This window comes from Hemicordylus capensis, chromosome 1 (assembly GCF_027244095.1).
Source record: "Hemicordylus capensis ecotype Gifberg chromosome 1, rHemCap1.1.pri, whole genome shotgun sequence".
Classification (NCBI taxonomy): Eukaryota; Metazoa; Chordata; class Lepidosauria; order Squamata; family Cordylidae; genus Hemicordylus; species Hemicordylus capensis.
The window spans coordinates 11,958,612-11,972,483 of record NC_069657.1 but is presented as its reverse complement, the minus strand read 5'-3'; the positions used below and the strand labels follow the sequence as shown (position 1 = coordinate 11,972,483).

Sequence of the window (13,872 nt, the reverse complement as noted above, 5' to 3'; positions counted from 1 at the left end):
GACTACAGTTATATCTGGTGTATTGTGTGGCAGATGTTTGTAGTCGGAAGTCCCATAATATTTTTGCATCTTCATTTTCTTCAACTCAATTTTATGGTCCCACCAATTTTTGGCTACAGGTAGCTTGTATTTTTTTTGCAGATGTTCCAGTGTATCATCCCTGCTACCTTGTCATGCCTTTGTTTGTAGTCAGTCTGTGTGATCTTTTTACAACAGCTGATTAGGTGGTCCACTGTTTCTACATCTACATCACTGTGGGGTGCAGAGCATGATTGATGGTCATGATTTTCCTGGTCTTACAGTCTAGCGTCTCTAGCTCTGCCTGGGTCCAGTCTATTATTCCTGAAGTGTATCTGATAACAGGTATAGCCCAGGTGTTTATGGCTTGTATGGTGTTCCCGCCATTGAGTTTGGACTTTAGGATTTTTCTAACTCTCCTGATGTATTCACTTCTCATTTTTCTTTTAGCTTCAGTGTGTGCGATGTTATCAGCCTGGAGAATGCCCAAGTATTTGTAATGTTCTTTCTCTTCCAGGTTCTTGATGTTGCTTCCATTGGGCAGTTTTATTCCTTCTGTTTTTGTTATGTTCCCTCTGTTCATTATTAATGCACCACACTTGTCCAGTCCAAACTCCATTGCTATATTGCTACTGAATATATGAACAGTGTTTAGCAGTGATTCGATTTCTGACTGGGACTTTCCATACATCTTCAGATTGTCCATGTACAGCAGATGGTTGATTTGACTTGATGTTTTAGATGTTTGGTATCCGAGGTCTGTTTTGTTTAGTATTTGTGAAAGTGGAGTCATGGCGATTACAAACAACAGAGGGGAGTGAGTCCCCTTGGAAAATGCCTCTTCTAATGCTAACCGGTCCAAATGTCTCGCCATTGATTTTTAACTGTGTACTCCACATGCTCATTGCTTTTTTAAAATAAATATCTGAATGTTTTTGCTGACACCAGTTGTTTCTAAACATTTTAGTATCCATGTGTGAGGCAATGAGTCGAAGGCTTTCTTGTAGTCAATCCATGCAACACTTAGATTGGTTTTTCTTCTCTTGCAATTTTCTAAAATCATTTTGTCAATCAGCAGCTGGTCTTTTGTGCCTCTGCTGTTCGGGCAATTTCCTTTCTGTTCAACTGGAAGCTGTTTGTTAGTTAATAAGTGTTGCATTACTTCATCTGCTATTATTCCAGTTAATAATTTAACATGGTTGGCAGGCAGGTTATCGGTCTATAATTACTTGGAACTGCACCTTTTGCTGGGTCTTTCATGATGAGATGAGTTTTCCCAGTTGTTAGCCATTGTTCAATATCACCTCCTTGCAAAATGTGATTCAACTGTTTTGATAGTTGTTTATGGAGGCTTGTTAGGTGTCTAAGCCAAAAGCCATGCAGTTCATCGTCACCTGGTGCAGTCCAATTTTTATTTTCTTTGCTCTTTCACTTATTAATTCCGGTGTTATTATTAGATCTTGCATTTGTTGGTTACATTTTTTGACCTCTTTCATCCAGCCTGCTTTTTTATTATAATCTATTGGATTGTCCCATAATTTCCCCCAGAATTGCACTGTTTCTTCTTTATTTGGTGTTTCTATGTTTCTTGAAGTTTTTCCTTCTATGCTTTGGTAGAAACGTCTCTGATTCGACTGGAATTGGAGATTCTGCCTGTGTTGTGTAATTCTGGCTTCGTATCTGCTAATCTTCTTTGACACTGCTGTTATTTGCTGCTTTATTATTTCCAGGACTTCTCTAATTTTCCTTGAATCTAGGTGGTATTTTTGGATCAGATACTGTTTGGTGTTTTCATTCTTCAGCTTCTTGTCTTTCATATCTTTCAATTTACTAGCATCTGATCTGAGCCTGGAGATTTTATTTTCTAATCTAATCTTCCATTTAGGTGATGTACTACTTTCTTTTTTTACAGGTCCCCTGATCTTATATCAGAGCTCTTGTGTTGTTATTGTTTCTGCACTGTACATTAGTTGGTTTGTTTCTTGCAAATCATTGGTTGTTATTTCTGCAAGTGCAGCATTGACATCTTTTAATGCCTGCCTGAGTAAGTTGTTTTTTGGCAACTGTTTTTAGAGCTGGAAGTCGAACCCTGGTGGTTGTTTGGTTCATGTGCTCAGTTATTTTTTGCTTTAGTTCTTGTTGTTTTTCTGTTAAACGGCATTTGGGTTTTTGAGGTGAAGGCAAAGGGGAGGTTGCCTGGTTTTGATTTTGAAACAGTTCAGCAACAGTGGCATCCTCTATTTCCAACACTTCCTCCACCTGCGCCTGAGCAACTGCTTCAGCTGGTGGTAATTCTTCCATATCTTGAGCCTGTGTTGCTCTCTGCAGTTCTTCCAGCTCAACTCCTGTAAATACTTTATTTCTTATTATGAATCTTCTCTGGTCTGCTAGCCTTTGTTCTGTTATTTCTGTATCTGGATGCTTCTCTTTCCAAATTTGGTACATTCTTTTTAAATAACCTTTCTAGTTAGACTAGACTTGTAATAGCAGATCATTATTTCCTTGTTGGCATTTTTCGTATTTTTTTTTCGGTTAAGCGACGTTTCTTCCAGTAACTTTGCTGTCTTCAGCCCTGGTTGCTCAACTGAAGATCCTGAGTCCTGTTGCCCACTTGCCACCAGATGTCCAGGGACTCCAGCACCTGGCGCAGTCCTTGTTGACCCTGGCGACGACCGATCCGGTATAGATTTATTAAAGTTACGTCTCACCATATTGTTGATGGGAGAGGCACTCTTTGTCTTGCTCCTCTGGTGAGACCTGTCCAGTATGGTCGGACCTCTGGCTTAGCTCTCACCTTCCTCAGAGCACACAAGCCCCACAACCATGCCAAGGTAGTGCCTCACTGGGGGATAATAATAATTATTATTATCAAAAATCCAGGTCATGAACATAATGTGTTATGTTCACCTATATTTAATAATAATAATAATAATAATATCTGCAAAAAATACAAGCTACCTGTAGCCAAAAATTGGTGGGACCATAAAACTGAAAAAGTTGAAGAAAATGAAGATGTAAAAATATTATGGGACTTCCAACTACAAACAGACAAACATCTGCCACACAATACACCAGATATAACTGTAGTTGAGAAGAAAGAAAAACAGGTCAAAATAATCGACATAGCAATACCAGGGGATAGCAGAATAGAAGAAAAAGAATAGAAAAAATCACCAAATACCAAGATCTACAAATTGAAATTGAAAGGCTGTGGCCGAAAAAGACCAAAATAATCCCAGTGGTCATTGGTGCCCTGGGTGCAGTTCCAAAAGACCTTGAAGAGCACTTCAACACCATAGGGGCCACAGAAATCACCATCAGCCAATTACAAAAAGCAGCTTTACTGGGAACAGCCTATATTCTGCGACGATACCTATAACAATTGACAAAATTCAGCCATCCCAGGTCCTTGGGAAGGACTCGATGTCTGGATAAAACAAACCAGTCAATAACACCTGTCTGACTGTGTAAACAAGAAATAATAATAATAATTATTATTATTATTTAATATAGGTAAACATAATACATTATGTTCATGACCTGAATTTTTGAACTGAACAAATATTCTTCTGGAACCACACAAATTTTCCTGGCACCACACATTTTGTGGCTGGTTGCACACTCTAAAAAGGCATGCTTTATTAAATGAAGGAGGGGAAACTACTACAGCTAATCAGAGAGAGCACCAATGAGACAAAAATGCATGCACAGTATACACATTGCTAGAATGTTTCCATACTGCTACATGTATTTCTTATGCCCAGCTTCCCCGAGCAGAAGAGAACTGCTCCTCCTGCAGGCAGGGCAGGCCTTCCGAGGCCCTGATTTATTTAAAAATATTTTTATACCACCCAAAACTTACGTCTGGTGGATGTAAAGTGGTGGATAACTGGTAAAATTTACATCTGGTGGATAGATTCCTCAGCAATGCATTGATTAGTCCTGTCAATCTTCCATCCCCTCCCGCAAGACTCCTCCCCCCTCTCCACGGTTTCTTCATAGACAAGGATTGCTACCTGAGGAGTCTCTTCCCCTCCTGATCTTTCAAAAAGTAACCAACAAGACCACAACATGCCTCCTAGGGCTGAACTGAAGGCAGGGACTAACTGAAGAAGCCGCAAGGCTGTGTTTGTGCTGATGCTACCTGGAAGCCCAGGGTGGGAAATGGGGAAGCAATGCCTCCTCCGGGAAATCCTGGAGGGCGCTTGAGCCTTGCTGTGCACCCCCAGTTTACTCCCATGGCTGGATATACAGAGGAGACAGCATCTGGTTAAATGGAGGCCAGTGGAACAGTTTTCTGAGTACTATAATGACGAAGTTCATCAAATTTAATCAGATGCCATATATGTGAAACACAGTTGAACTCTGCACCTCCTTAGATCAGCTTAGTTTAGAAGCTTATAAATGAAATAACAAAATTCTACTGATGCAGGAAGAAACAAAGAAAAAAGTATTCTCCTGTTCCCATAGTTTAACTAGGCAGGTTCAGCAATATTCACCTTGATATTAATACAGCAGTAGGTGAAACCTCTTTCCAGCACAAGTATCCACACCAGTCTGTCTTGAAATCGGCACAAGTAGTGAGATCCAGGTGAACAGAGACCTTTTCAAAAGGAACCAGAAAGAGAACAATTTTACTACATTTTATTTTGCTCAATACCATCTATGCCTCGGCCACAATCCTGAAACTACTTACTGAGGAGAGGTGGGGGGGGGAGACCCACTACAGATACTGCAGTGACATCACAGCCCATATGAGGGTATGGCTGCATGAGGTTAATGCTTGCCATTCAATGAGACACTGAGGAAAACATGGGGATACAAATCCTGATCTAAATGGCAATCTCAAAGAATATATGGAAGGCAGAAAAATGTGTAGAGTGACTACAATGAAAAATGCTACCTAGGAAAGACTGAAGATGCATATCTGTTACCACTTCAAAGCAACGTAAATACAGCATGAGCTTCGGTCGAGGTTTTCTACTTAGGATCTTTAAATTCTACCACCTTTTGGCAGGAGTTGTAATTTTTTGGAACTCAAAATACAATACAACCTCATAAAGATACTGTTTCTGAACCATTTCTATCACTGGATGGACTGGTGTCAAGCAGGTTTACAAAATCCCACACCCAATACTACTATTAGTAATATTAATAATATTTATATATTGCTTTTCAAAAGTTCTCAAAGTGGTTTACATAATAAATAAAATAAAATAAAGATTCCCTGTCCCAAAAGGGTTCACACTCTAAAGAGAAAACACAAGGTAAACACCAGCAACAACTCCTGGAGGGATGCTGTGCGAGAGTTGTTTGAGGCCAGTTGCTCTCAAGGGGCTAAATAGAAGAGAATTGCCACTTTCAAAGGGGTCTTTCATGGCTGTTGGGCAAGGCTGCCCTATTAAAAGGGCCTGCAGTGGCTGCCAACTCCTTTGGTGGTTACTAGGGAATGGGACTTCTCTGATGCTGCTGCTGGACTTCGGAATGCGCTCCCTGTTGAAATCAGAGCCTCCCCATCTCTGGCAACCTTTTAAAAGGCACTGAAGACACATTTATTCACCCAAGCTTTTAATTAGATTTCTGGTTTAAATTTTTAATGCTGGTTTTAAATTATTTTAATGTTAATGTTTAAATGATTTTAATTGTTTAACTGATTTTATTTTGATTTTATTCATTTAATTCATTCATTTATTTTATATCTATACCACCCTTCCAAAAATGGTTCACATTAAAATACTAAAACCAATTAACTATTAAAATTGAAAAATGTAAAAGCATAAAACCATTATTAAGACAATTAAAACAGTTTTTTTAAAACCCTGGAAAACCAGGCCAAACTATGGTTGTAAAAACCCTGGATTTTAAACTGGATTTTAACTGTTAAATTGATTTTAATTGTTTTTATCTGTTGTAAACTGCCCGGAGCCATTTTGGAGAGGCGGTGTAAAAATCAAACAAACAAACAAACAAACTGTTGAGGGGAGAATTTTGGTCAATGTCGCTTCTCCAACCACTTCAGCATTAATGGCAGGGGAGAGCTTCCGCCTGCTGGAATTCTCCCGGCTTCTGCCCAGCTGTATTAAGAGAAACACCTCCACACAACTGCCCCATGCCGGAATCCTGCAAACCTTTCACAGGAGAAAGCCACCCCACTTTCCTGGCAGACCTACAGCGGTTTAAGGCATGCCAGTGGCTGGCTGATGATATTAGTTAAAATTTAAAATAACGTTTTTTATCCTGCTGAGCCAATAAAGTGCATTCTCTTGCTAACATTTTTGTCAAGATTTTCTTAATTGTGCTGAGCTGCCCAAACTGATAAAATACGCTTTAATCTTAAAAACATAAAAGTGATATCCTGCTAAGAGATATCTAGTCAAACCTCTCCCATTAAAGTCCAGGTAATTTTTCTGAAAATTAATTTTTAAAGCCATTTAATCCCCAAGGCATACATGCCCTCGCGCTGCACTTTCCTAGGTAAACAGAAGATGCCTCATGCCTATATTTCAACTCTTTGTCAAGAAAACTTGCAACATACATACTTTCCCCCCACACCCTCACAATTACCATCAGTACTACAGCCAAACATATCAATAACAACTGAAGGTATACCGTACATCTATTTATATCCGGGGGGGAGGGCACATTTTCCACATAGGACAGTGTGGGTCACTAGCCCCTGCATGTCCAGAAACCTCCAGCTAGCTGTCACAGTAGTAGCAACTTTCAGAACCCACAGGTGCTACAGGCAGCTGCAGCCTTCTGGGCACACAGAGGCTCGTTCACAGGCTCTCATACAAACTAGACTTAAACAGGGCATGGCATCTGAGCCAATATGGACCTGGGAGGTATCCAACCCATTTTTAGTATGTGATCCGTTGTGGAGGTGGGGAAGGAAATCACTCCCCTCATCAGATATCAAAAACTGATCTGACTGGAGCATGAAGTCCTGGTGATCATCACAGGTGAGTGCTTCTTCCCCTACCCAACAAATAGTTCCCATAGTCTATGTAATTTGTTGACACAGGATGTGGTAATAGCCCCCAGCTTAAAAAGACAAATTCATGAAGGACAGGTCTAACAATGACTACTAGTCTTGATGGCTATAGGCTACCTCCAGGTTCAGAGGCAGGATGAAAGGCAGGAGGAGGGGCATGCCTCTATCTCCTGATTTGTGGGCTTCCCAGAGGCATCTAGTGGCCACTGAGAGAAACAGGATGCTGGACTATATTTATTTATTGTTAGATTTTATATACCGCCTTTCATTAAACAATCCCAAGGCGGTTTACAGCAAGAATGTAAACACAAGATGGTAAAAACACAAGTGAAAGTGAGGGTAAGTGAAAAATATGAAACAAATCTGATTAAAAATTTAAAACAAAAGCATAAAAGCAATACAGAGTATAAAGAGCAGCAGCAGAGAATCAAATAAATGCCTGGTCAAAAAGCCAAGATTTTACACTCTTTCTAAAAGCTGTAATGGAGACCAAGGAGCGGATAGCCACTGGGAGAGCATTCCAGAGTCCGGGGGCAGCAACAGAGAAGGCCCTGTCCCGTGTGCACGACAACCGAGCCTCCCTCATTGTTGGCACCCAGAGCAGAGCCCCCTCAGATGTCCTCGTCAAGCAGGCAGTAACCCTTGGGAGCAGGCGGTCCCTCAAGTACCCTGGGCCCAAACTGTTAAGGGCTTTAAAGGTCAAAACCAGCACCTTGAATTGGACCCAGAAACAAACTAGTAGCCAGTGCAGCTCTTTCCAAATGGGTGTGATATGCTCCCACCGTGCAGCTCCAGACAAAACCCTAGCTGCCGCATTTTGCACTAACTGCAGTTTCCAGATATTCTTCCTTATATAGGCCTTGCCCTGATCCAACAAGGCTGTTCTTATGCAGAGACACATGACAGAGTTCTATAAAATCATTCATGGTGTGCAGAAAGTGGATAGGTCATACCATGGAACTGATTGCCGGGAAATCTAGGACAAACAAATGGAAGTACTTTTTCACACAATGCATAATCGACTTGTTTAATTCTCTGCCACAAGATGTGGTGACAGCCAACAACCTGGATGGCTGTAAGAGGGGCTTGGATAACTTCATGGAGGAGAGGTCTATCAATGGCTACTAGTCGGAGGGCTCTAGGCCACCTCCAGCCTCAAAGGCAGGATGCCTCTGAGTACCAGTTGCAGGGGAGTAACAGCAGGAGAGGGGGCATGCCCTGCTTGTAGGCTTCCAGCGGCATCTGGTGGGCCACTGTGTGAAACAGGATGCTGGACTAGATGGGCTGCCTTGGGCCTGACCCAGCAGGGCTGTTCTTACATTCTTATGTGCCCATGATCTCTAGGGGTGTGCAGTTCCCCAGAGTGCTTCGAGCTTGGAACAGAACAACCCCATTCTGAGTTGGAATGCTTTGAGTGTTCCGAGTGCCAATTTGGAGGGCTAGTTTCCCCTGGCTGACAGGTTTTGGCACTGGCTTCCGACTGGCTTGCGAACTCCCTGCTTCTTGGTTGGCTTGTTATCCTACAAATCAAGTCTTCACAAAACCAGGTGACAAAGCAGACCCACCAAACCTATGATGCTGCCTTCTACTGAGCCAGAGCCCTGGTTCATCCAGCCCACTACTCAGACTGGCAGCCGCTCTCCAGGGCAGAGACCCTTCCCCACATCTGATATTGCATCCTTTCAGCTGCAAGCGTCAGGCACTGAACCTGGACCATCTTCATGCAAAGCAGGTGTTCAGCCACTGAGCGATGGCCTCTCCCCTCCCCAAAACAACAGTGATATGATGAACTGGCCTCTAAAAGAGTCACTGCCCTTTGGGTCACATGTTACACAAACCACTGTGCATCAAGTGCTCTGGTCTCGCTTACCCAGGCTACCAATGGACAATGCAGACTGCAGTGCAGTGGTCAAACTTGGAGCCATTTGTTGGTAGAATATGGTGTCTGGACACACACAGGCCGTCGTACCCACAGGTCCTGGCCAACTTCGGATCGGTCTTGGAAAGCCAATCAGAAATATCGGGAGACTGAAAAGAGGCAGCAAAGGGGAAGACAGCAGTGCAGAGAGTGCTATGAGGGCCAGTACAACTGGGAAGAAGACAACGTTGAGCGTAATCAGAGTAGGGGTGGATTTCCGGCGCTGCTTTTTCTCCGTCCACGATGTCAAGAGAACCGTTAGTGCAAACTGGAGTTTCGAAACAAGCTGAAACAGTCGATTCCGGATGATACCAACCTAGTGGGACAGACATTGCAAATCATGCTTTGCTTTATCACTACATGCTTTTTTACAGTGGCCCATTTTGCCAACATCCTTGGCAATGACCACTGGAAGGTATCTAACTTACATTATGAAAATCAGTGTGAGTTTTTTTCTAACCTTGAATCTGAAAGATATGAATCAAAATATGAGCAGACTTGGAAGGGAATAGGAAAGGAGATGGAGGGAAACAATATGCTTCACGTGCATTTTGTCAAAAAAGGAGAATAAGTTTACCAGTAAGAGTCTGATGCCTGTATCAATGCTTCTATTCCACCACAGGTCAGTATTAAACACAAGCAACTGCACGGCAGACACTATCACCATATCCAGCAGAGCACATTCCGTATCTTGCCACACCTAGAGCAGAGATCAACCAACGTTTTAGATTATTTTTTAAAAAGCACACTCTAATCCAAAAGATTTTTAACACTTAAAAGCACTGCAGCATTTTTGCAAAGGAATGCCCAAATGGTTTTTGGTTTTCTTGTTTTTTCCAAACCGCCTTAGGAGTTTCAGTCCCTGATGCAAATTTCACAGAGATTTACTGTGTCTGAACTGCCAAGATCCACTCATATGCTACCCCCCACTTTTAAAAGCCTGCTGGCCTTTCCACCCTTTGCTTCACATAACTCTCACGCTAGTGTTGAAGTACGGGCTGATATCCAGTCTAACCCAGTCTAATCCAGTCTGACGTGTCAGGGTTTTCCACTGCATGAAGGTTTGGAGCAATCTGTGGTTTGGGGCAATCTCCCCTTCCTTCTGCAGCTGCCTGTGCCTCCTGAAACTATGTCCCTGTGGATCCCCCAGCCTTCAGGGACATAGTTTTGAAAGGAAAGGATGGTGGCAGAGGAAACAAGAGATAGCTGAAAATTGCCCTTCCCCACTTGAGCAAGAGAAAGTCTGGCGTGTTGGTGGAAGATTAGTCTGGATGTGTCAGCCACTGCCTTACACTAAAAACCATGCGGACTCTATTCTGCACCAAAGAACCACATATTCAAAATCATAATAAATTATGCAATCTGAGCAAATCCACAGATATCTGCTTACTATGAATAATATGCTTACTTCCAAAACATTTTTCTATGTATCTGGAATTTTCTGGGTCAGGATACAAGAAAAGGGAAAAGAAAGGCTGTGTAGGGCAGAAAAGAAGCAGAGGCAAGGAATCAGGGATGGAGGGGCAAGAGACACCAGTACCTCCACCCCACCCCCACCACTAATGGAAAGCTCTTGGGAATCCATCTCCTTATTTCTGAGCCTGGACCAAATGCCTGGATGTTCTCAACAACACAGTAAAAAGGGTGAGAAAGAAACAAAACAAGAAAAGCACACTTTCAAAATGATGAATTCTGTTCCAGATACCAATCAATAGTGAACATATTTGGCAATTTCCCAGATCAGATATAAGGAAAAGGTGTAGACTTGCACACACTGCACCAGACCAGTAGTCCATCTGCCCAGAAGAGTAAACCTTGACTCAGAAAAGCACTTTTGTTGCACTTTTTTTTAAAAAAAAGAAGTGGTCAATGCATTTTGCATTTATTTGCATTATTTATCCCTGTCAGGCACAGGGATGAGTAGCTGGGAGCTGAAGTCCAGTAACATCTGGAGACCCAAGGTTGAGAATCCCTGAGCTAGATGGACCATCAGTCTGACTCAGTATAAGGCAGCTTCCTAGGTTCCTATGAGTTGTAGTCCAACACCTAGGAACCCAAAGTTGGGAACTCCTATCTTAGTGTAACCAATATTCCCCATACCCACAATAATCCACACACCCATATGATATTCTGAAGAAAGATTTTTCTTGCATAGTAGCCCATTAAATTGATGAAATATGTGAAACTTACCATTCTAAAGCTCCTTGAGAATCCAGTGGAAATGTATGCAGATGGCAGATGATGCAGCGAACTGTCTAGGGAAAGGAATGCTATCATAGCAAATGGAGACACTGAAATTACAAGGCCCAGGGAGATACAGTAAGTTGTTTTCTTAAACAGAAAAGTTATATATGCAAGCTCCCAAATCTAGACTCAGTACACCAAGCTAAAGTGCACTTGATTCACATGCTTAATTTAGTCTTCAATTTTCTCTTGGAAGAAAGGGGAAATCGTGACTCATGCTATTTGGAGAGGGGTGAGGAAGGAACTAGACCTCTGCTGAGTTCAGCACCATTTCCTGGATACAGGATACTTCATCTACTACACACTCCTGTAGATGCTAAACATTAAGACATTAATAGTAACACATTTTCGTCTTTGTTTTGATAACCAGGAAGTCTAGAAGGATTGGGGGGATTTTTAAAGATTGAGATTATCATGATCCAGTAGAACTACAACATTTTATCAATTCTGCTAGCCACTTTGGGTCTCCAGGTTACAATGCTAAATCAAATCAAAATAACCAGATGGTAGACAAGTAAATCCCCAGATTTTTTTCCTAACTTTTAGTGCCCATGTCTGATTCTGTTTACAACATACATTATGAAAAGCTACATATGCAGTGTTTCTGGGATTTTCTTGAATCGTCAACTTCAAGCAGAAGAGGTTGCAGGCTCTCTTACCTAGGGTCAGCAAAATCTTTCTGAAAGCCCCAATTTTTAGAAGACCTTTTTGCTTCTCCACAAACACATTCACAGTCATGGCATCCTTTGGGTAAAATGGGTTTCGGAAGATTCCGAACAAGTAGACAGTCTGAATCTCTCGGAGGACCCATGTAAGAAGGAGCAGTGTCATCAGCACGTAGCTCATGATAGCCTGGAGACTGGTTTCAGAGAATGCCTGAGGACCGAGGAGGTAGTGCAACAGGCTTGCTTCCAGGAGAGCAAAAGTCAATACAATCAAATAGAAAATCAATTCCCTCCATCCAAGCAGCGTTCTGCAACATGCAGCTGTGTTCTTCAATTGGCCAGAAGCTAGACGACTGATCACGGCATACTTGAAGGCAAACCCGATCTCAGCCAGGTTAAGACTCAGTGTGAATCCAAACCCAGTCATGAAGAGGACTCTGCCGACAGTGCTGGGGATGAAGTAGGTTGCAACAGCTGTTCCCGCAGAAACGAGAAACATGGCCAGCAGCCTGCAGGGAAACATTTTGTTTGGAGAGGAGAAAGGTATGCACCATATTTATTTATAGTTCAATTTCTACACTGACTTTCAAAAAACTCATCCCAAGGCAGTCTACAAAAATTAAAAGAAAAAGAAAACTCTATGAAAGTATCATATTAAAATCGGTTAAAACATTAAGAACCATGAAAACACCAAAAAGCCACAGCCTTAGAAAAGACAAAGCAGCAGGGGAGCTAAGGGGTAAAAGCCCAAACAAATAAGAAGATCTTTCGTTGTTTTTTAAAAGTGGCCACAGAGGTCTCAGAGTGGATACTCACCAGGAGAGCATTCGAGAGCCTGGGGGCCACAACGGACAAGGCCCTGCCCTGCATAGATAATGGGTGGGCAATTCATCCAGGAGGGCTGAGCCTGGAAAAGTGGCTGGGCGGCAGTGGCGCAGGTAAGGACCTGCTTAAGACGCCCTGCCTGCAGCTGCCCAAGCCCGTTCAATCCTTTCCCTCCACAAACGCACGCAAGGGACAGTTTGTCTTTGGGATGGGGATGCTCCAGCTCCAGCCCCAACCCAAGCTCTACCCCATGCCTAAAGCAGCGTGGCAGGCCGCCACCCTCTTACACTTGTCCTTCTGCTTCATTCCTCACTTTCCACCTTTTTAAGAGGAGGAACAGTGGCAGAAGCCAGGTAAGGGGAGAAGATAACCTAGAAGGGGTCAGGGGTCAGCTAGGGATGTGCACAAACTGGTTCAGCACCTCCTTAGGGAAACACCAAACCAGCTTGGGTGCCCACAGCCAAACCGGTTCAGTGGGGCAGGGAGCAGTTCCCTTAAGAAGCAGGTCCTCGCCTGTTCCACTGCCACCCCACCAGGCGGCACTCTCTTTCCAGGCACGACACTCGCTCTGCCAAAGGCTGTGGTGCTGTTCCCTGCAGCCTGCACACAATGGCCATGTGCATGCCTACGCTGCGCTCTGCACAGGCTGTAGAGAACAGCGTCAATGCCGCTCTTTGGAAGAGCCAACGCCATGCCTGGAAGAGCGGCAGTGGCGCACATAAGGACCTGCTTCTTAAGGGAACTCTGCTCCCTGCCCATTCAGGTACATCCCTGGAATCAGCACACTACACACTCTGCACGGGGAGAGGAATGTGTAGAGTGTGCTATGCAAGGGAGTCCCAAACTAATCTTGCCCCGCTCACATGTTCGTTTCCCCACCATCCCTTAAGTGGCCACCACTGCTCCTCCCCCCACTTCCTGCCTTTTCAAAAGGCACAGAGCAGGAGGACGCGTGAAGGAGCAGGGCTGCGACCCCCACCGCCCTTCTGCTCCTCCACATGTCCTTCTGCTCCATTCCCCACCCTCTGAAAAAACAGGAAGCGGGAGGAGTAGACGTCAGGTAGGACAGGGCAGCTGGCTGGCGAAGCAGTGAAGGATGTGAAGCCATTTCTTGCCTTCCTCACCAGGCCTCTGCAGCGGGTCAGCCCTGCACAACTCAGTGGGACAGCACCTGCTTTGCATGCAGAAGGTGTCCAGGCAGGGCTGGG

General features: G+C 43.4%; 1 protein-coding gene across 5 annotated transcripts in view; it reads right to left on the bottom strand.

Moving 5' to 3' along the window:
- Window positions 1-13,872, bottom strand: part of PCNX4 (pecanex 4) — a 32,530-nt gene that overhangs the window by 6,772 nt on the left and 11,886 nt on the right. For 3 of the 5 annotated variants that reach the window (XM_053270970.1, XM_053270960.1, XM_053270997.1), the window contains 5 exons: window positions 11,834-12,348; window positions 11,121-11,221; window positions 9,508-9,630; window positions 8,883-9,246; window positions 4,518-4,621 (listed from right to left, as the gene is read on the bottom strand). In XM_053270970.1, coding sequence (XP_053126945.1) covers window positions 4,518-4,621; window positions 8,883-9,246; window positions 9,508-9,630; window positions 11,121-11,221; window positions 11,834-12,348 — 1,207 coding nt within the window. The remainder of the gene's footprint in view (window positions 1-4,517; window positions 4,622-8,882; window positions 9,247-9,507; window positions 9,631-11,120; window positions 11,222-11,833; window positions 12,349-13,872) is intronic. The other 2 variants (XM_053270979.1, XM_053270987.1) reach the window with 2 other exon arrangements.